The following is a 22,741-nucleotide window of genomic DNA, read 5'->3' as shown; positions in this document are numbered from 1 at the left end:
CAAGAGATTTTATTTTTGAGTTAAGACTCACATTGAGAGTCTTTAGGATTTATTTTTCATCTAGTCATAAAATGTTAGTCATTGTCATGTAATGAAGTCATGTTACACTTTGTAAAAGGTCTATCTTGTCTATGTTAAGTATCCTCCAAGACCTCGTCACTTATCCTCTTCAACTCGGCCTACAATGATGGAAGAACATGCTATAAGAAGTCGACCTAACCTGTAGGGATCATGTCGGCCTAAAGGACATGTGTGCAGGTGTATATATAGCCACACTCGACCTCACTTAGAGGCAAGCAACTCGACATGGATTCAATCAAGTAGAAGTGCGAAGAAAAGGTGAAGAAGTGCAAAGAAGAAGGCTACAAGGAGAAGACTTGCGAAGAAGTGAGCAAAAGGGTTTCTTCCGGGGCAACGAAAGAGATTCTCCTAGGCATAATGAAAGAGTTTCTTCTAGGCAAGCGAAGAACAAAGTTTCTTCTGGGGCAGTGAAGAGAAGTTTCTTCTGAGGCAGTGAAGGGGGTTTCTTTTGGGCAAGCAAAGGAGAAGTTTCTTCTGGGACAGCAAATGAAGGATTCTTTTGGGTGACTGAGATAGATATCTAGAGACCAAGTTTCTCTAGAGGAAATGAGTGAAAGCCTAGAGACCGAGATTCTCTAGAGGAAGCCGAGAAGGAGTAGTGTGAAAATAGAGACTGAATTTCTCTAGAAGGAGCCGAGGAGCGCAGTTCAAGATCAAGAAGAAAGTCGAGGAAGGGAAGAGGCAGAGCATCAAGGTTAGTGACAAGGTTATTGGGATGATAGTAGAGTCAAGGGTTTGTGTCATGGTCTTAGTACTCGTCAATTGAAGATCTAGAACAAGAATTTTGATCAGATTTTCCTCTCAAGGAGAGGTTTTGGCCCTGCTTATTATGTCACTTGTCTTTTTATTATGCATATTGGTAATTGTCTTGACGAAAAGAACACAATAATAACATAATGAAAAAAAGAATATAAGCTAAGAAGCAAAAGTATATCACAAACAATTATCAAGCAAAGAAATCATTTAACTATTCTTGCCCTAGATTTCTCAACAGAAAAATAGTTAAATAACCAACATTTAAAAAAAAGAATTGCATATTTAGGACATAAGAAAATTTAAAGTGTCAAAAAGAAGCTCAAAAAACAGATTGATGTTGCATCAATACTTCTCAAAATTGACATGAAAATCACTAACATTTTTAAAAAAAATGCACATACTTAATACATAAAAAAAATTAAAGCGTCAAAAATAAACCCCAAAAAAAAGTTGATGTTGCATCAACACTTTTCAAAATTGGCACGAAAATCACCAACTTTTTAAAAAAATGTACATACTTAATACATAAGAAAATTTTAAGTGTCAAAAATATGCTACCAAAAAAATGTGTTTTCTGAATCAACATTGTTCAAAATCAGAGGATTTTTTTATACCTCTAGAAAATGAGAACACAATCAAGTTCTCATTTGATTGGTAACGGTGTTGTTAAAAGAGGCTTGATTTTATGTTTATTAATTTAGTTATCTTTGCAGGTTGGTTTGTGACCTACCCAACTTGTAATCCAAATTAATATTATTTTTAGGTAAGTCTAATTTTGGACAAAATCAAGTTCATAGGAGGAAGTCAAATTATCCTTAAATTATTGTTAGACACACTTGGAGACTAATATGCATCATCTACCTTATTCTATCTTGGTTGTTATGGAACATTAAATAAGAAAACTTTTCTAAGGGGTAGGGGAGAGGGGGGTTTGATTGGTTGGTTCTCTCTCTTGGATGATGAATGGTGATTTTATGATGATTTTGTGCTAATTTATTGTAAGTATCTTCTTCCATCTTGTACATTTTGAGGAACTAAGGTTGAGGAAATTTTCACCAAAGTGTTGTTGAATAGTTTGTAGCTTTGACATCTCCTTAACAATATTTTTCATCAATTTTCTCTTGTGGAACCTAACTATAGGTTCCTCCAGCTTTATCTCCAAAGATAGAAGGACGTTAAGGTTGAAGGAATTGAGAAACCTAAGTGTAGCTTTCTCTCTCCTTGAAATCACTTACATTGAGAAAGACGTGAATCATATCTCTTATGTCAATCCATCAAATAATAAAAAGGAAACCCAAAAAAATTCTATTTTTTGCTTTATAAGGTGAAGTAGGGTTAACTTATAGCAAAATCTAAGTAATGCAACTTCCGCTCTCACATTTCCATAAATAATACCTATCCTCATAAACCTAGCCAGCAATGAAATGTCCATATTGTATTTCAAGTATGTTTGGATTTCGAAGTAGATGTTCCCATTAAGAACAAAGGAATGAAATGCCCATATTATATTTCAAATATGTTTGAATTTGGAAGTGGGTGTTCCATTAAAACCCTAGAAGTAACACCTAAAATATGGTGACAAAGTAATACTATTAATGTGATTGCACATTAATTTGTACATTTTAGATGATACAATTAATGTTTTAGTTATATTATTGAATTAAATAATAAATTAATTAAGCATATAATCATGCGTCTCTCTTAAAAAAATGGTGATATTTTCAATAAATATTCATGGGTTGAACAACAAGATGTTACATGTTGCATAGTGTTAAAAACACTAGAAAATATCTATTTTAAAAATGTAATACATCATATAATATTATTATATACTTCAAGAAACGATTTCATGACCTATGTTCAAAATATTCAAATCTTCAATGTGTAGGAATATTCAATGTGTAGGAATAGGACAATATCTCATATTGCCACAACAAATAAGTAATTAAGTCACTATACAAGTCAAGTTATTCAAATTTTTGAATGTCAAGATACCTCTTGTAAAAGTATATTATGTCAAATAGGTAGATTGTCTTATAAGTTAATCTCTTAAAGCAAAAAGAGAATAATAAAAATTAATAAAAATAAAATTTACTCAAATGCCATCATTGATGCCATCCCCATCCTCAAGACTCGAAGCAGTCGAAGCAGCACAGCTGAAGTTAAATTGGTGACATGTTACTGTAATCATGTCAAATCACATTTCATGTACCAAAATTGTTATTGAATTTTAACAAAATTACAAAACTCCGACTTCTTAAGAATACAACGTATGCATAAAGCCGTTTGATCACAAATTCTCGAAGGTTCGCACTTGCGGAAATACATCTATAACGACTGAGACCTACCAACACTGCATTAGCACACCAATCCCAGATTTTAAAGTTTGTCCAAACTGATTAGGTGCTTTGTGAAAATGAAAATCTTGATTAATGTATATACCGCATACGCACTAGTCTGGGCATGGTAAAGGCAATGCATTTTCACTTTTGCACCTGACTCAAGCCCTCGTTACACTCTCCCAGAACATACAGCATTCTGATAATTTTTTGTAATTAACAGATAGCTTATAGCCGCAATTTGGAAACCAATTTCTTTCTTTTTGCAATACGCTGTGAAACAACTAGTAATAGCTTCTCTGCTCTGATTAAATCTTCTCTCCCCAAATCTTCTAGCTTGGGAGATGAGGAAAGTTCACAAAGTAGGTCACACACATTCCACTCTTTACCCATTTCCTCTAAGAATGCTAATCCATTTTTAGAGTGGTGATGAATTTCGCTATTACCCACGCATGCATATTTACAAGTAGCAACAGTATTGTTCACAATGGATGGCTCAATAAAAACTTCAGTGGAAGTACCAGATGAACCATTAAGGTCACATGGATGAGTTTGTCTTTGAAGCAGTTGCTCTTCTTCAGTAGGCCGAGAATCATGGTTGTTCAATTGACTGCTGCCTTCATGCAGTTGGCGTTGTCTCACATCTAATACTTTTATTTCCATTTCCTGATCTGTGGCTTTAGATTGTGCCTTACTTGAGACTTCATTTCTAGCCCCCAATTCCTCCTTTGAGTTATTCTTTGGGCTATAGCCATCACCTATACCAAATGTCAACGTTCCTTCCTGCTGCCAATGACTTTGTTCCAAATTACTTTGCTTTCCAGACTGAACATGATGGCAAAGGGCTGGGCTTTGTGATTGTATACCTGTCCAGCTGATGACATTACCGTCACATACATGTTCTGCATGACAGGGATCTACACTATTTTCCAACTTAATGTTTGCATCCCCCTTTTCCAATATGCATTTTTCTGTTCCAGTTTTCAACCTCTTCAAAGGAGAGGCAAGCATTGCATTGCCCCATCCTTGCTGGGTGAACAACTGGATGCCTGCATCCTTCAACCGCTTTCCAGTAACAATTGCCTGTTCTTCTGTACTAACTGTGAACGGAGAAAAACTAGTACTTTGTACATGCATGTCGGTTATCTCTTCCCCAAGCAAGTTTGACGGTGCTCTTTTAGGCGTGCAACTCTTCCGCCGATTATTTCTGCTCCTGCCCTCTGGTTTATTTTCATTAGTTGGGGGACTATTTACGTTACATGTAAACGGAACAGTTTCTTCAGAATCTTTTAATGGTTTTGAAAAACCAATTCCGTCTGACCAGGCTCCACCACCCAAAGCTCGGACCTTAAAAGGAGATTCTGAAACTGACTGCCTGGATGTTTCACACGCCTTCTGGGAGGCATCAACATGAGAACGTCTTACTGAAGAAAGTCTCTTAGATCTACACAGCTGCCTCTCCAATTTTTGTTTTTGAAGAGCACGACCCAACATTCCCATGTACGAAGATTTACTGCTAGAGACCTGCATATTTGTATCAGTTTTTATTGCATTGTTAGGATCAGTTCCTCCTGATATGCTAAATTGATGACTTTGCCGCCTGGCCCTCTTTGGCATCATTTTTGTCATTTCATATGTAGTTCTCCAGTCTTTGCCCCCTCTGAGCCCACCGGCATTACGCAAAGTTCGCAAATGGCGGATTCCAAGTGTCTTTAAGTCAGATGTTAATAGTTTCAACTGGGGTGATTTTCTTCGTCTTCCACTTCTCGTGAGGTTTCCTTTAGCTTCATCAACAGATTCCATTGTAACACCTTCATTAGAGATAAGTGTGTGATCCACTGCATCATGACCTCTGATGAATTCACGCTGTTGATCAGATTCAGCTGAGCGCTTCCCTTGTATTGCAAGATTTCTGTTGGTAATCACAAATGGCTTATACTTTTGCGACTTATGCTTCCTCATTCTCCTCCCTTTCCTTTTAGTTCCTTGAATGTTTTCCACTGGAATGCTCAATTTTATTTTGGAATCTGTATTTCCTTGATCAGCATGCTCTCCAGCAACAACATCCTTGACTGCTGATTTTCCAACTAGCTCCAAATTGTCTTGCACTCCCATGGTTTTTCTGCTTTTATGATTCAGAACAGATGGTGTTGTTGAATTGCTTTTACATTTCCTAAATCTTTCGCTTTTTGTTCTAAACCTTCCCATGTTTACATCAGCAGCACATGTTTTGCAATCAGAAGCCGGATCTGCTTCAATTTTGCCATTGCAATTTTCCATTTGCCCTACCATAGTTACCATATTTACATTCACCTGCTCACTATTTCCAGCAATAGTATCCAAAAACAGTTCTTCCTTTTGCGTTGCACAGACTTCTTGTACCTGTTTCTTTCTCTGATGCTTTAAACCTCGGCGAGAAACATATGTATGAAGAAACCCAGGCAATGTGATCTTTACCTTATGTTGTAACTCACAAAGAACTGGAACAAGGCAAGATGGGTAGGATAATCGAGAAGTTTTAATTCCATATGTTCTCTCCCAGAACAAGAGTGTTTGTTCTGCAATGGCTTTGTAAGGGCACTGGAAAGCTGAAGCTAGCAAAGGTGACTGTTGGTTTAAAAGACTTGAATCAAATGATAGCGGTGGGTCGCAATTCTGTAGAGAAGTCAGAATTTGGTGCCAAATCTTTTCTAGCATCAACATTTGGTGGCTCATATCACTTGATGCCTCTGAATACACAGAAACACTAAACCACTTGATCAGAGGCTTGGAAAGAACCTGCAGTTACAAAGCAGCAGTAAAACGGAAACTGTTATAAAAATTAACAACAGACATGTAAACATGTATCAAGAACAAAATGACAATTTCACACTAAATTGATCTAGGTTATAAATCCTATAATATTACTGTATCGAGGTAGAATTACAGCTAGGTTATCAACCTGCATAAACGCCAGTGTATCATGTTGCAGCTTGAGAAAGTTGGAAAAGCAAATGAGTGACTCGCAGACCCTACATAAATAATTTTCATGTATGCATAATTATTAGATTATATTGCCAGAGAAACTTCATAAAACAATATAGAACAGTAGTTATAATAACAGAAAAGTAGCAAGGCCGGAGATTTGGACTCGTAAGGAAAATGTGTTCTTGAGCCAAACCTTGAAAAAGAATCCATGTTTATCTTTAAAATATCATTTCGAACATCCCATGCTATAATCAAAAACCTGTCAAGGAGAAAGAGAAAACTAGTACTTTAGTCATGACATAATATTAATACTTTCCATAAACGTCTTAGATTTTAGGTCAAATCAATCCATCTTATGCAAGTAACCTAGATTGATTTATTTTTAACCATTATTACTAAATGAAAATCAGCAGACTACTTAGAAACTGGTGAACTCTAGCTTGAGAAAGACTACCTGGATACGAGAGCCAGAATGCTTACATCCCCACAACTGTTAAAACCAATGATGTTTGTGCCATTGTTAAGACCCAAAGGTCTCATGACAATCTTGCATACACTTGGAAAGTTTTCCATCTGTTTTGAACTTGCAACTTTATCTTGTTCTAGTATCATGGAGTTCATAGCAGAATGATTTTCAGGATCCCAACAGGCACAGAGCCATTTCGCCAAAGGCTTTGAAAGTATCTGGAAGACAAATATATCCAATATCTATGAGCATATCCTTGTAACTTTAGAACTAAAGTGGGTTTAATATCTCGACCTTTCACATAATTAGACTAGAAATGACTCACCTGAATAAATAAGAGAACTTCATATTGAGTATGCAAAGAACTGGAGAGAGAAATTAATGCTTCACAGACCCTGCACCACAACATTTTTGGACAAGTTAACAGAGTCTCCGATTGAACATGTCCCCAAACACCCCATCTAGTAATCATTTTTATTGTCTATAATGAAAGCTAATTTGATTACCACAATCAGAAAGTTTATTCACATGAAATCCATACAAAGTTCAGTCCAGTGATAACCAATATCAAGCTAGTATGTGCCTAATCCATTCTAGCCCCATAAATTTTGAAACTTATTTTCCTATCGCTGCTTTCAAGGCATCTTTCGTTAAAGGAGAATTACGGAAGACAGCCATTCTAGCCCCATAAATTTTGAAACTTATTTTCCTATCGCTGCTTTCAAGGCATCTTTCGTTAAAGGAGAATTACGGAAGACAGCCATGCACTTACAACCATAGTTACAACAAAATTTTAAATTTGAAATTACAATTTGCTTCATTCTAAAAGGAATGCTCATGACCCAAAATAACTCAATTAGTTAGCTCAGGGTTTGCTGCTTCAATATTAAGTTACTAGGATATGGATCCCGATATGATTACAGACATGGATAAATCAATTCTTTAAGAAAAATAGGATAAGGTATAGTTGGATATGACATACATATTTGTCCGGAGAAAGATATGTGTGTGTGTTTTTGTCAATTGTGTTTATCTTGGGTGATTTGGAAGGATGATTGTTATCCTCCTTACCCAGATTCAATTCCCATGAAGTGATATGTTGAACACATATTGTTGCAATGGTTTTGAGCCTTGTCGTTGAATGGCATTGAGCCCTGAAGAATATCTTACACTTCCCTTCGCGCTGGAGGGTGAGGTGCTTATATATGAACAGAAAACATCATTCATTTTTTACTAGCACAGATGGCTACGTCAATCGATTTGTGCCACTGTCACCAAGTCATTGCTAGTAGTCCAGTGTATAGTTTTAAAAACCAGCCAGTCTAAACTGGCAACCTATCAAACTGGAAGGTCAAATAGCCATGGGCTTCAACCCAATACAAAAATCTGATTAGAGGGCGGAATTTGTACTGGTTAGGTATTATGGCCTCAAAACCTAGTAGGCCTTGTGAGGTATGGGCCAAAAACCTAGAGGCAACAATGAGGTGGATTGCCAGTCACCTCAGCAATCCTCCTCCTGCTCTTTAATAGAATTCCATTACAAGCCAACCAATACCTTAATAAAACAAAATAAGCCACTAATTGCCAACACTTGTGAGCCAAAAACCCTCTCCAAGCATGACATCATGCCCTTTTAGGGTTAATAAGGCTGCAAAAGTGCAAGACACGGGCTAGATGCATCTCCAACCATCATAATCAACCATGAATTAACAATCCTCAAATCAAACCTCAAAACATGTCCATGTGTCCAAAAGCCATTTCCGGGTGCCCTACGTCATCTCCATGAGTGCCATCAAGACAATGTGGTGCAATCTCAATCTAGTGTTGGGGATCCATGAGGTAGTACAAGCCCTCCCTAATCATCATGAAGATGATCATCATCATTTGGACTTCAAATCATGGCATGCCCATCAAATGGTGTCAAGGCCAGCTTGGGGGCATGTTGGGTCCGTTGGGTACATTAAGAATCTCCAATGCTAAGATATGTGAGCTTAACGGTTTAGCATCTGAGGGTGCTCTAAAGTGACTATCAACTGCCAAATTCAAAGTGCCCAACACTCTACTATGGAAGCGCAATGTTGCATTTGCAAGGTCATCTTTGTTCTCCGAAAGTGTAATACAACCTAGGCATCATGTGGAGTAGGCATGGAATGAGTGTGCCCTTAAGGCCTCTACTTCTCTATGTAAAACCACCTAGAAAAATCATCACAAACTCAAGTGAAAGCAACCACTCATTAGAGACAATGACCATAAATGCATCATAGTGGACCATACTTAACTATTAAGGGCATAATAATGCTTCAAACGGGGATCACCTTCAAATATCTAAGTAGACCAAGTCCCGTAAAAGTAGTCAACCCTATTAGGTGTGTTAATTTTTCTCATACCATATCTGATTTATTTTACTTCAACAAGTTATTAAAGCCCAGAAAATATTTATTTCAAATATTTCTGAATTTGCCAAAAAATAAATATATTGGTATATTCACATAAAAAATGCAACATAAATAAAATGAAGAGATCAATCACACCACAACAGCAAATTTACACCCAATACAACCTTCTTTGAATTTCTTGGGAAAGTTATGGGTTTGACCCACGGAGAATACATAAAATAATACAATTGTTGGGCATCTGGAAACTCGACCCCACTAAGAAAATCAGTCTCAAATAATTTGGCCTCTAAATATCAAACCACATAAAGCAAATCAGCCCTAGAGAATTACCCTGTCTCACCAACAAATCGGCCTTCCTTTCTCCCTGTCTCATATGGCCTTTGCGCACTAGAGAAATCGACTTCCTTGGATAATGTGGCCTCCACAATTTGACCCACTTCTCCGCAACTTGGCCTCCCTCTTTCCTGAACTTGACCTCTTTGAATATCTCCTAAAATCCCCTAATACACTTCTCCTCACTTCTCAATCTAGTTGAGTTTCTCACTCTAGAGAAAATTGCTTTCTCCACAATTGTGTGTGTCTTCACCTCTCCCTTAAGCTAATTTTATAATTTCATTAAGCCAAAATCTCTAACCTAAACTCCTAAGTGATTAATGGTTAGGATTAAATCCTAAGCCTCACTTGAGATCAATAGTTGAGATTATATCTAAATCAATTAAATAATTTTATTATTTGTCCTTCAAAAATTTGGCCTCATAGTCCACAATAATTAATTAGATTAATTATTAGAATTTTCCTAAGTTAAGCTTAGGAAAGAAATCATAATATCACTTACTCCACCAAGCAAACACCTAAAGAGGCAATCAAATATCTTCTACATGCTAAGACACCAAGCCTTTCTAAAAGACATTCCAAGGCTACAAAATCAACAAGGTGTGTTCCCAAGGTCAACCCTTCAATTCATAGGTGTTAGAAATAATAATGGCAACAGAGGGGAAAGACTTCATGGCTAGTAGCCATGGTCATGGGACTAGCTAATTTAATAGAGGAAGCAATAGTGTAGGCATGAGCTAACCCTTTCCTCAGCCTGCTTTTTCACCCTTTTGGTGTGCCTTCTACTACATTTTGATAATGCTTTGACATGAAGCGTAGCATAGGTGTTTAAACTTGCTTTTTATGACATAGCATTAATTTACCCCTTGAGGAGTCAGTTTCTCAATCATCAAGGTTGGGACATGCAAAGTTTCCTTATGATGTGATGGAGCATCTAGTGCTCAAGAACCAAGTGATGGCTAATGAAGGGGCTAGAGCTCATGCTAAGCTTTTTCCTACATGCTAATTATGTCCCAACCATCTTTTGCATTTTAACTTTTCTTTTTCTTTTGTTGTGATCATTTTATGTTTTTATCTCAAGGGAAATTTTTCCAACCCTAACTCAAGGATGTGGATGTATGGATGTCAATCCCCAATGAACCAATGGCAGTTAACTTGAAGGATGGATGTGATATCAAGGAAAAGGCGAAAAGTGGTAGATGTGGAATGGTTATGGACACGCTACTCAATCCAAATCTCCCTAGTGCCCCTCCTATAAACCTAAGACCTTGGAGGAGGCCCCACTAGACTAGGGCTATAAACTAACTCCCCCCTCTCCCCCTTCCCCGCCCTCATTAATGTGAGAGAACAAGTTTGCAGTCAAGATCAACGAATCATGTTAATCACTCTTTATCCATGTTAGAATGCTCGCGACATTACATAAAAGCACTTGATTGCAAAATGGTTAAAGTACCTACCAAGTGGTAGCCCACCTTCATTCAAAGGGTGAGAGGTGTATGACCCGTGCAAATGGTAGATGAATGTAGCATAATCATCATAGCTAAATTGTAGGGTTGTTGGTTTGTTGGCTATCCAACATAGGAGAAAAAAATTCTCCTATAAGGTTACCCACTTTTAGTGGGTAACATGGGTAACAGGTACCAAGTCGATCGGTTTTGTACCTGTTACCAAAAAATTTAGCAGGCCTTGGAGAGGGAAACCCTACAAGACAAGAGCTATACAAAGTGCTAACAGTGGGGTAGAGACTCGATGTCACCTCAACCAAAACCCCCTACTCTTTATGAACTTTCATCGACGGGAGGAGTCCCAGTAGGAGGGAGTTCACTTAAAATAGATATGCTAGGTATAAGGTACAAAGTGATCAAGCAAAAGCTCATTCAAGAGAGAGGCTCAATAACGGCTCAAGGGTTCAAGGAAGCAAAACACTCTCTAAGAAAAGCCCTAGAAATCAAGGTTCAAGACCTAGGGTTTTGTGGTTTCTCAATGATGATAGGTAATCACAAGGTCAAGAACAAAGAGAAAGGGTTTCTTGCAAAGATAATCAACTATTCCAAGGCTCATGAAACCGTAAAGAAATTTTGCATGTTTTGGGAGAAGAAACTAGTACTTCCCTCCTAGGGCAACAACTAAGGCAAGAGATTCTATGTACGAAAATTGAGTGGATGCCCACCAAAATGATAGGTAATGTAGCTAAGAACTACCTCTTGATGTTTAGGCTCTTAAACCATTAAAACTACTCCTCCCTAAAATTTCACTCCAAGCCCTATATTTTCTCTCTAGCATTAAAAGGACCAAATTTAAGGAGAGAAATTTATAGAGAAAATTTTGAAATGATCACCAAATACTTAGACTAGTGCCTTGTCCTTTAGGCATATGGAGTCAAGGATGTGATAAATAAGCCAAATTTGTTGCTAAGGAGGCCCAAATTTCACGCCCTAGGTATCAAAATTACAGCATTTACCCACTCAATGATAGATGGAGTTTGATGGAGAGTTATTGTTGAAAAGTGTAATTAGGTTCGATCTTCATAATGACATGTAATTATGATTTTATGTAATGAGATGTCAAGAAGAAAAATAAATTTATTGTATTGATTACTTCATGGGTTTCATGAGAAAGAGATTTATTTTTGAGTTAAGACTCCCATTGAGTCTTTAGGAATTATTTGTCATCTAGTCATAAAATGATAGAGTCATTGTCATGTAATGAAGTCATGTTACAATTTGTAAAAGGTCAATTTTGTCTATGTAAAGTATCCTCCAAGACCTTGTCACTTATCCTCTTCAAGTCGGCCCACAACGATGGAAGAACATGCTAGAAGAGGTCGGCCTAACCTCTAGGGATCATGTCAACCTAAAGGACATATGTGGAGGTGTATATATAGCCACACTCAACCTCACTTAGAGGCAAGCAACTCGACTTGCATGCAATCAATCAAAAGTGTGAAGAAGAAGTAAAACGGAAGTGCAAAGAAGAGACCAAGAAGAAGTGCGAAGAAGTGATAAGGAGTTTCTTCTGGGCAAGCAAAGGAAAGGTATCTTCTGGGCAACCGAAGAAGAGGTTTCTTCTAGGCATCGAAAGTGTTTCTTCTGGGCATAGTGAAAGAGATTCTTCTGGGGCAGCGAAGTGGAGGTTTCTTCTGGGGCAGCGAAGGAAGGATTCGTCTGGATACTTGTTCTAGGTAATTGAGATAAAGATCTAGAGATCGAGATTCTCTAGAGGAAGCCAGTGAGACCATAGAGATCGAATTTCTCTAGAGGAAGCCGAGAAGGAGTAGTGTGAAAATAGAGACCGAGTTTCTCTAGAAGGAGCGGAGGAGAGCAGTTCAAGATCAAGAAGAAAGTTGAGAAAGGGAAAAGGCAGAGCATCAAGGTTTGTGACAAGGTTCTTGGGAGGATACTAGAGTCAAGGGTCTTTGTCATGGTCTTGGTACTCGTCAATTGAAGATCTAGAAGAAGAATTTTAATCGGATTTTCCGACCGAGTTTCTCTAGAAGGAGTCGAGGAGAGCAGTTCAAATCAAGAAAAAAGTCGAGAAAGGGAAGAGGCAGAGCATTAAGGTTTGTGACAAGGTTCTTGGGAGGATACTAGAGTTAAGGGTCTTTGTCATGGTCTTGGTACTCATCAATTGAAGATCTAGATGAAGAATTTTGATCGGGTTTTCCTCTCAAAAGGTGAGAGGTTTTGGCCCTAGCTGACAAGCCTACATATTGTGTCACTTGTTTTTTATTGTGCATATTGATAATTGCCTTGATGAAAAGAAAACAATAATAACATAACGAAGAAAAGACTATAAGCTAAGATGTAAAAATATATCACAAGCAATTATCAAGCAGAGAAATGTTTTAACCATTCATGCCCTAGATTTCTCAACGATTATAAGAGTTCCTCCACTAGGAACATTCATTACATGTTATACAATGAGTAACATACGTAATTCTCAACTAGATAGCCATTAAATTTTATTTTCAACGAAGTAGGGCACAATCAAGCATAATCTAGAAGCAACAATCCCATACATTAGACAAATTCAAAATGACAATCTTCAACAATAGGCACTTATGAGATAATATGTAGTATATCCATCCATTCACCAAAGGATTAGCTCCAAAGACGATCCAAAATAGCCTCCAAACATCAAATGCATTCCAAGAATCTCCAACAACAAAGAAGGAACAAGTGTGAATTCTCTTATGAGGCTTGAATTCTCCAAGTGATGATGATGAGAGAGTGAAATGACCTCTCTCTTATTTATACATGTCTAACGATCTCTAGTTTATCCTAAAAGTCCCTCCAAGTTGTAAAATGATAGACAAAACTAAGTGAGTTTACAAGCCAACCTTATAGCCAATGTAAAATATAAAAATTAACCCACAAAAGAGGTCGCAATTCTGACATCATGCATGTGTAGGCCCTTCTAGGGCATGCATTGGGCTCTTCCAGTGCCAAGTCAAGTGTAGAGGGCTCCAAAAATCTAGATCTAAGGGTTGACCCCTAAATCTCCATGCAATTTATCTTGTGGACCTCAATCTTGTGTTTAGGGCACAAAATGGGTCTCCTCGTGATAGAATAGGTTGGTTCTGCTCTAATGTTGGGGGCTTAAAGGATGGTGCTAGCCCTCCCATGTCTCAAGGGGTGAGAAAAACCTCATCTGAGCCTTAGATCAGCTGTCAAACCATGTGTATACTACTAAGTTAGTTAGGCGCATAATGGTCCAAGTGCATCATCTCATGAATAATGTGGGGCAAAATCACAAATTACTGGGGTGTTGTAAGTGCCCGTGGAATGATATGATGCTCTAGAAATGATAGAAGTCTCATGGCTCTCAATGCTTCACCTGTAAGCTAAGTCACATGACACGAGGACACGAGACACGGAGGACACGTAAATACGAGTATTCAATACGAAACGCAGCGACCTGGAAACAGGACACGGGGGACACGTTTTATATATATTTAATAAAATATATATATACCGAAATATAGTTTTTTATCCATACTAAATTGTAGGTTGCAACTTATCTAATCAAATTAAAATATAATTACTTCTCAAAGTTCATAGTTCACTTTAAAAAAATAAATAGAATCAAAATTTACTATTTAGAAATTAGAATGTAATATGCTTGGTCTTGATTCTTGAATATTCAATGCTCATTGTTCATGTACAACTTACAAGCGCATAAAAAAACAGCTAAAGTCTAATCCTATTGATTTCCTCTGCCCCTCTTGCGAGAAAATGCCACAGCTTTCCCTTTCCCTCTATATGTAGATGCTGGTGCTGGTGGAGTTGGCAGTGGAGTTTGCTATGCTTTAGAAGCTGAAGAACTAGAAGTAGGAGCTATAGGAGGTAGACCACGTCCTCTACTGGTGGCAGGGGTAACCCGGGCAGGTGGTGTCACCTGGAAACATTACAATCTCCCAATCCTGAAATCCTGAAAAACTAATAAGTCTGCTGCATTTTGAATGAAATCTAAAATTCTACTTTCTCCATATGAAATCCAATGAGGCCGAAACCACTCTCAAACATCCTGAGTCATTTCATGGTAATGTTAAAAATTTAAGTAAAAGGATGAAAATGAAGATTAAGGAGAATGTCACTTTTACTTTACGAATTTAACATTACCATGAATAGCATATCAATACTAGGGCCTAGACTTGATCATTAAGCTGCCCCACTCAAAAATTATTTGTTTCTTTCAAAAAAAATTGTAGCTTATGCAAGCAACGTTTTCTATCAATGGAATACGTGTTTTCTAGATGCAAGACATGACAAAAACCAGCGAATACGTTTTACATTTTACAGGACAAAATGGAAAACGTTTTCGACACGTTTTAGGGCCGTTTTCATGTCCGACACGTAAAATACGGGACACGGGACCTTGGAGGACGTGTCCTGTGACTTAGCCTGTAAGGTGTCATAATGCTCCTCTATTGACCCTAGGCCCCAGTTAAGTTACCCAGACCATGATGAAACCCACCTACCAATCACACATAATGTCTAGTGTTGCATCTTCACCATTAGGTACAATTAATCATTAATGCATCTAAGTGCACGAAGCTTGTTAATCAAGGGAAAATTAAGACTTCGTACAAGGCTTCTCTTCCAAATTTGGGGCTTTGATCTCGTAATAGTGTTACCTCCCTCAGTAGGAATGGATAATAGGCGACCCTATTAGGTGTTCCCAACTCTTAAGGGGAAAGATATGTCCCCGGTACATCCTTCAATCAATAAGTGGCATGTGAATAATGATGGAACAAATGGGGATAAAGGGGTCTCAAAGCCAAATGTCATGGGTCAAGGGGTAGCAATACTAAGGCAATCTACATATTGGGTATACATATGTGAGGACGGAGCAATCGTGGTTGGACGAGTTACGTAGCCTTTGCTTTTCCACACCTTTGTTTGTCGTTTATTTTTTATTGATTTTTCTTTATATTACAGTTTGAAGCTTTAAGAAATGAAAGCCTGTTGTGAATAATTAATAGCAGTTGTTACCCATTAAAGGTGGGACAGTTCATTGCCCACCAAGGGTTGGGACGTGCATAGGTTCCTTTTAGGATGTGATGGGGAAATCATTAGCCCTAGGAACCAAGGTGATCGCCATAATGATTAGGGGTAGAGCTTATGCTCCAGTTTTTCCCACATACCTTATTTAATGTCCCAATCATCTTTTGCATTTTATGATTTTCTTTTCTTTTGTTTCTTGCTTGTGGCCATGATATGCTTTTAACATTCTTTCAACTGCATCAACCTCTAGGGAAATGTTTCTAGGTCTGACCTAGATATGTGGACAAGGGGAGGGGGTATGTTAAGCCCAATGGACCCAATGGTCATGTGGACCTAGAGAATGGGAAATAGTAAAAAAGGGTTGGCAATGTGGAGAGGGAAGTGATATATATCGAATGGGAACGTGGGACCACGCTACCAGGGTTTCCCAAGTAGTTTCCTTCCTAGAGCCATAGGCCAATAAGGAAGATCCCACAGGACTAGGATGTGAAAATTCCAAACTGGAATCATATTGCAACAACTTGTATTATTTCTCCTAATTGTTAATTAATTTAACAATTTATTTGCTACAACAAATATCAAAACAAACACACTTCAACCTTCACAAATAAAATTTTGCGAAAAAATAAAATGTTGCAAGCTGAGAAATGCTAGCACACACAAAATATAACACAATTATTTTTGGACAAAAGTCTCCGAAAAAACCCAACTTGGGAAAACTGGTGCAACAGCTGAGGGTTTTATTATTATGCAGTAGTGAGAAATTTTGAGTACAACTGGATGTCAGAATATGGCAATGCTATAAAGGAAAAGACTGGCAAAACTCTAGTGAGAAATTTCCTCACCCATAAGCAAACCCCGGCACAACTTGCCTTCAGAAAACTCGGCCCTCTGACCCTCTACGTCAACTTCTGCGTTGCACTACATAGTCCGCTTGACATCAAGCCTCTAACTGGTATCTGATGAAGTCGTTCTACCTTTTGTTGGCTGGGAAAATGCTTCTTTGGCACTTTGGGACTCCTTTCCAGCCTCTAGAACTGAAGACGTCTTTCCCTCTCAACAAATCAAACGTGCCTCTAGAAGCTATTGCGCAGTCCATGCATCAACTTCTCTATGGCTCTTTTGCCTCTACAAATGCACCCACTGGATCTAGAAATGCTTCCTCCAGCCTCATTGTCTTTGCCCCTCACACACTGCTTCGATCTCTGGCTCTCTCCTGCAACTAACTGTTCCTACTACGGAAATCAATTTGCCAAGAAATCCAACTTCCGGTGCGCTCATAATCCTTTATTGGAGCACCAACGACCAAGATTAAAACATAATTGATGGTTAGGATCATTTATGGATCCATCCGTGTGAGTTTCTAGATGATTCTTGCATTGACTTAATTAATATTGATTAATGAACTTTTTTTCCTAAGTTTAGACTTAGGAAACATTAAAAAATTGGTTAATAATCTAAGTAAGTCACTTCTAGGTAGAATTTCCAAAAAAAATTCTGGGTTTTGGAGATCTCACGTATTATAGCCTCTCCACCGAATTGCATGGCTATAACACATCCAATGCTACAAAAACTAACACTCCCTCTTAGCGAGGAATGTGTTATAGTGTTGCACTCCCTGCCACAACACCCTATCTCTACATCATCTCTTGTCATGCTGCTAATGTCTAGCCATATTTCAAACCAACCACTGCGCAACTCTGATATGTGTTGCATTTATGTTGCTGTTGACGTTGCCATATTGTTGCCAACACTGCATTTGCACTAACTCCCTCTCATCTGTTGTTGTTGCAACTGCATCATTTGCAACTGAAATCCAAAATACTGGATCAACTGTGTTTAGTATGATGCATATGTCTCCCGAGTCTCTGACTACTACTAGCATCTGCATTGTCACTGAAGAATTTGCGTTGCTACTGACTCTACACTGTGCCATCTGAACTGCGCTCCCAGCATTTGACTGCTACTAGTCTCTGCAACTGTCACTCAGTCTCTGACTGCATCAACTGCCACTGATTCATCCTGCTACTAAATATTGGGGGCCCCCGTAACCAAGTAATGATCCAAGAGATGGACTTCTCAAGGACCCTACCCATCTGGCATACTAGAGTCTCATACTCCTCCGCCTGGATCTGGTGCCCCACTATCTCCTATCGAGCCTAGTCCCTAGCTGGGACCCTTCCTTTCTTTGCAACTCGTACTAGAAAACTCGCACTTCCTCCAACATCTACCTTCAACAACTGGAAGTTGATCTGTTGCCCAGATCTGCATTCTAGCTAACTTGTACGGCCTCCTCTGGCAATCTCATACGGCCATCCCTGCAAAGTTGCAAAATCTGGAAACTCAAAACTAGAGAAATAAACCTCGAAAACCTCCCTCTTTGCCTCTGCTCGACTGCTGAATCTGCTACTCGCACTCCCTTCTGGAGTGAGAAGATCTACTCACAACTACTGCCAATCTGCAAGCAAAAAAAATGAACTTCTTGAGACTAGAAGTTCCCAGAGGAAAATTTTCCCTCTGTGTGTGCTCTTCTCTCTTCCGACTTGACGTTGGTTCTACTTCAGCGTAATGTTGCAAAACCCTCTGCGTCTAGCTAGAGATCTGTCGAACGAAATCACTGAGTTGCTCCCCCTACCTCTGGAATCACTTGATCTGGAAGGATCGAATTTTTTTGTCCCTCACAGAAAAATCGAACTTCCTCAAGCAACTCGGCCTTCTAGCAAAAAGACTGCGCTACCCCAGAGAATTTCGGCCTGCTACACACACTGAGAAGCGAAATCCCTTCTTTTCACCTCTGAGCTCTCCGGCTGATCAATTGCGCTCTGATACCATGTGAAAATTCCAAACTAGAATCCTATTGCAGCAACTAGTATTATTTCTCCTAATTGTTAATTAATTTAACAATTTATTTGCTACATCAAATATCGAAACAAACACACTGCAACCTTCACAAATAAAATTTTGCAGAAAAATAAAACGATAGACGCTGAGAAATGCTAACACACACACATCAAATATAACACAATTATTTTTGGACAAAAGTCCCCAGAAAAACCCAACTTGAGAAAACCAATGAGTAGCTGAGGGTTTTATTATTATGCAACAGTGAGAAATTCTGAGTACAACTAGATGTTGAGATTTGGCAATCCTATAGAGAAAAATACTGGCAAAAATCTAGTGAGAGATTTCCTCACCCCACAAGGCAAACCCCAGCACAACCTGCCTTAAGAAAACTCGTCCCTTTGACCCTCTACGTCAACATTTGCGCTACACTGTGCAGTCTGCTTGACGTCAAGGCTCAACTGGTCTCTGATGAAGTCGTTTTGCCTTCTGTTGGCTGGAAAAATGCTTCTTTGTCACTCTAGGACTCATTCCCAACCTCTGGAATTGAAGACGTCTTTCCCTCTCAGCAAATTGAACGTGCCTCTAGAAGTTATTGCATAGTCCCTGCGTCAGCTTCTCTATGGCTCTTTTGCCTCTCTACAAATGCACTCACTGGATCTCGAATGCTTCCTCCAACCTCATTGTCTCTGCCCCTCACACATTGCTTCGATCTCTGGCTCTCTCTGGCAACTGACTGTTGCTACTCTGGAAATTGATCTGCTAAGAAATTGAACTTCTGGTGCTCTCAAATGTCTTCTCCATCACCACATTGATCTCCTCTTATAATTCTCTGTTCGAGCACCAACAGCTAAGATTAAAACATAATAGATGGCTAGGATCATTTCTGGATCAACTTGTGTGAGTTTCTAAATGATTCTTGCCTCGACCTAATTAATATTGATTAATTAACCTGTTTTCCTAAGTTTAGGCTTAGGAAACATTAAAAAGTTGGTTAATAATCTAAGTCACCGGATTCGTCCTAAACCCCCTACGAATCTCGAATCCAGCGAATCCGACACGATTCGGTCTAGATTCATGTCCAAATCATATGACATGTCGTGTCCTTTTCCGACACGTCGAATCCGAGGTCGTGTCACGATTTTCAAAAGCGTGTCGCGATTTTGGGAAATGTGTCCTGTTCATGGTAATGTTAAATTCTTAAAGTAAAAGTGACATTCTCCTTAATCTTCATTTTCATCTTTTTACTTAAATTTTTAACATTACCATGAAATGACTCAGGATGTTTGAGAGTGGTTCCGACCTCATTGGATTTCATATGGAGAAAGTAGAATTTTAGATTTCATTCAAAATCCAGCAGACTTATCAGTTTTTCAGGATTTTAGGATTGGGGGATTGCAATGTTTCCATTGAATTTTGTCATGTATTAGGGTTGGAACTCGTATTTAATCAAGAGCACCAATCCCTCTATGTACCTTGATGTTAGTGACATTGGTTGTCGAACTCCTGTATCATGACCCTCCTAAAAATGTACGCATCACTCAAACAAAATCTTGACTTGACATGTTATGCTTGTTCTATCTTATGTTAATGCTTAAAGGGTGATATTAATGACAAAGATCCCTACACAGATACAGAGGTAATGACAAAGATACCTCTGGATATTAATGCTTAGAGGGTGATATTAATGACAAAGATCCTGATTTTCCAACAAGACTAAAAAATTAGACATTTCTCGTGGTGGCAAGAGGGCCAAGCATAAGAAATAGATAATAGATTGACATGTATTTGTATTTTGTATGTACTATGCATGCTAATAGCTATAGATGAAGATCTATGTTTGAAATCAATAAATTTGTATCATTAATTAAAATTTGTGTAAGAAATATGATAATATCTAATTTTTAATATATATATATATATATATATATATATATATATATATATATATATTTTAAATATATATATATATATATATATATATTTAATAAAATAATATATAGTGTGTCCTAACGTGTCCTGTTCTGGGGGGTCAGCGTGTCTGAATCCGACACCACGAATCTCGAATGCTACATGTACCGAATCCTCGTGTCAGGTGACTTAGTTAATAATCTAATTAAGTCACTTCTAGGCAGAATTTCCATAAATTATTTCTAGGTTTTGGAGATCTCATGTATTCTTGCCTCTCCACCAAATTTTGTGGCTAGAACACATTCAATGCTACAAAACTAACATAGGATTGAAAATTAACCCCCCATTTAAGGTGAGAGAACAAAATCACGGTCAAAGCCCTTCCTTTTTCCAAGTCACCCAATAATGATGCGAAAATTCCCAAATGACAAACAAGCATAAGCACCCGATTTCACAACAATAACATACCTTTTGGGTCGAATTGCCTACATTCTAATATGCGCTCTTCACAAATGGGCAAGGAAACATATAACTGATGCAAGTGTCAAAGATAAAGTGACACATCACATCAGGTACTCGGTAGTTGTCAGGGGCTACTGGCTATTGAATGGAAAAGGATTATTAGGAGAAGGGTTCTCCTAGGGCTACCCACTTTTGGTGGGTAACAATACATAACCAGTACAAGTCGACCACTTTGGTACCTAACTAGTACAAACCAATCCGAACCAGTTGATTCCACTCCTAACTAGCCCAATTGTTGAAAATAAGAGTACCAAGGAGGTGTTTCCTAGGGATTTATCCTTTTGGCCTAAGGCAACACATTAATCACCTCTAAGTGACATTATGTGTTTTATTAATGTCAAGGAGCTAAAGTATTTTTTATGAGACTTATACTATGTACAAGTTATTAAATTCACGTGTTTAAAAAGTCACTTTATGTGAAAAGTACCAAGTACACTTTATATTAATAAATTGGTTTTTTTATTTTAAAAGTGATTTTATGAGAGAAAAAGAAAGTGACCATGGTACCAAAACATTAAAATGCACTAGGAGGCTCATTAATAGAAGGGGGACCACATGAGAGAGAGGGTCAAGAGAGGGATTGATCTCCACCCTTGATCTAAAAAGCTGAGATTAAATCTCGACCATTAGATCTAAAGGTTAGGGTTCTCTACACTTCGGAGAGACAAAAGAGGGAAAAGGAGAATTTTTTCTCATTCATTCTCATGAGAGTTATTGAGAAGAGAGAGCAAGGAGAGAAAAAAGAGGAAAACAGCCTTAGAAACTCTACAACAGAGAAAAAGGAAGAGACACCAACAGTTTGAAACCCTTGGAGGCAGAGTTCAAACCAAGGAGGAGATGTCGAAGTTTTAGGAGGCAGGTTCAGTCACTGCTTGCACACAGTTTGAGGGTCTTTTCTGAGCCAAAACATGTGTTATTTCAGTCTGGGCCAGCGTATGTACTCCTACAATCAGCTAGCTTGAAACCTGAGTTTCCTAGGTTTGAGGAGGGAACACTCATTTCAGGTGTGGGTATTGTCTGCTATATAAATCTGTTTTAGGAGCAGACATCTGACTGTTCTGTAGTTCGATTCCCTGTGGATAAGGAGCAGAGAAGAGGCTGAAACTTTCAGCTAGGAGAGCAGACTATGAGTTGAAGATATCAGTCCAAATCTCAGAAGAAAGAGGACCTCAGAGAAGCTTCTTCAAGGAAAGAGATATGTTGAATTTCTTGTTGGGGTTAATGTTGTAAGAAAATTCTAAGCAGCAAATAAAATGCTCCTTGAAGACTGGTTTTTCTCTTGTGGGTTTTTCCATGGTGATTAGACCAAAAATCAAGTGTGTAAAATTTTGTATGTTCTTGCTTATTTTCTCTTGTATTAGCTAAAAAGTGAAATGTGGTAGCCTAGCCTCTCCAAAAACCCTTGACAAGTTCAGGGTATGTCGTCAGTCCAAGGAACCCAAACCCTAGGACTCGGGTTTTCAACCATCCAACAGTGGAGCTTCCAACTTGATGTAACCCAGAAAATTATTAGGAATCATTTATGAACTGTTTGACAACAATGACAGATGTTTTAGTCAAAGTCAAACCTCAAGGTTGACATCAATGACAATACCATCTAACACCTTTATCTCTTGTTGATCT

The 22,741-nt window shown here is 38.3% G+C and overlaps 1 protein-coding gene across 1 annotated transcript in view; it reads right to left on the bottom strand.

Moving 5' to 3' along the window:
* Positions 1-3,166: 3,166 nt before the first annotated feature.
* The window catches only part of LOC149140250 (uncharacterized), a 150,377-nt gene continuing 130,802 nt past the window's right edge, over positions 3,167-22,741 (bottom strand). The window contains exons 8-12 of the mRNA XM_089447462.1: positions 6,935-7,004; positions 6,598-6,827; positions 6,337-6,402; positions 6,118-6,187; positions 3,167-5,954 (exon numbers count right to left, since the gene is read on the bottom strand). Of these exons, the coding sequence (XP_089303588.1) occupies positions 3,405-5,954; positions 6,118-6,187; positions 6,337-6,402; positions 6,598-6,827; positions 6,935-7,004 (2,986 nt within the window). The 3' untranslated portion in view covers positions 3,167-3,404. The remainder of the gene's footprint in view (positions 5,955-6,117; positions 6,188-6,336; positions 6,403-6,597; positions 6,828-6,934; positions 7,005-22,741) is intronic.

Source organism: Pinus tabuliformis, chromosome X (genome assembly GCF_031772625.1).
Source record: "Pinus tabuliformis cultivar Carrire ecotype Pingquan chromosome X, CPIR1, whole genome shotgun sequence".
Lineage (NCBI taxonomy): Eukaryota > Viridiplantae > Streptophyta > Pinopsida > Pinales > Pinaceae > Pinus > Pinus tabuliformis.
The sequence above is the reverse complement of the archived record's forward strand: the minus strand, read 5'-3'. Positions and strand labels throughout refer to the sequence as shown.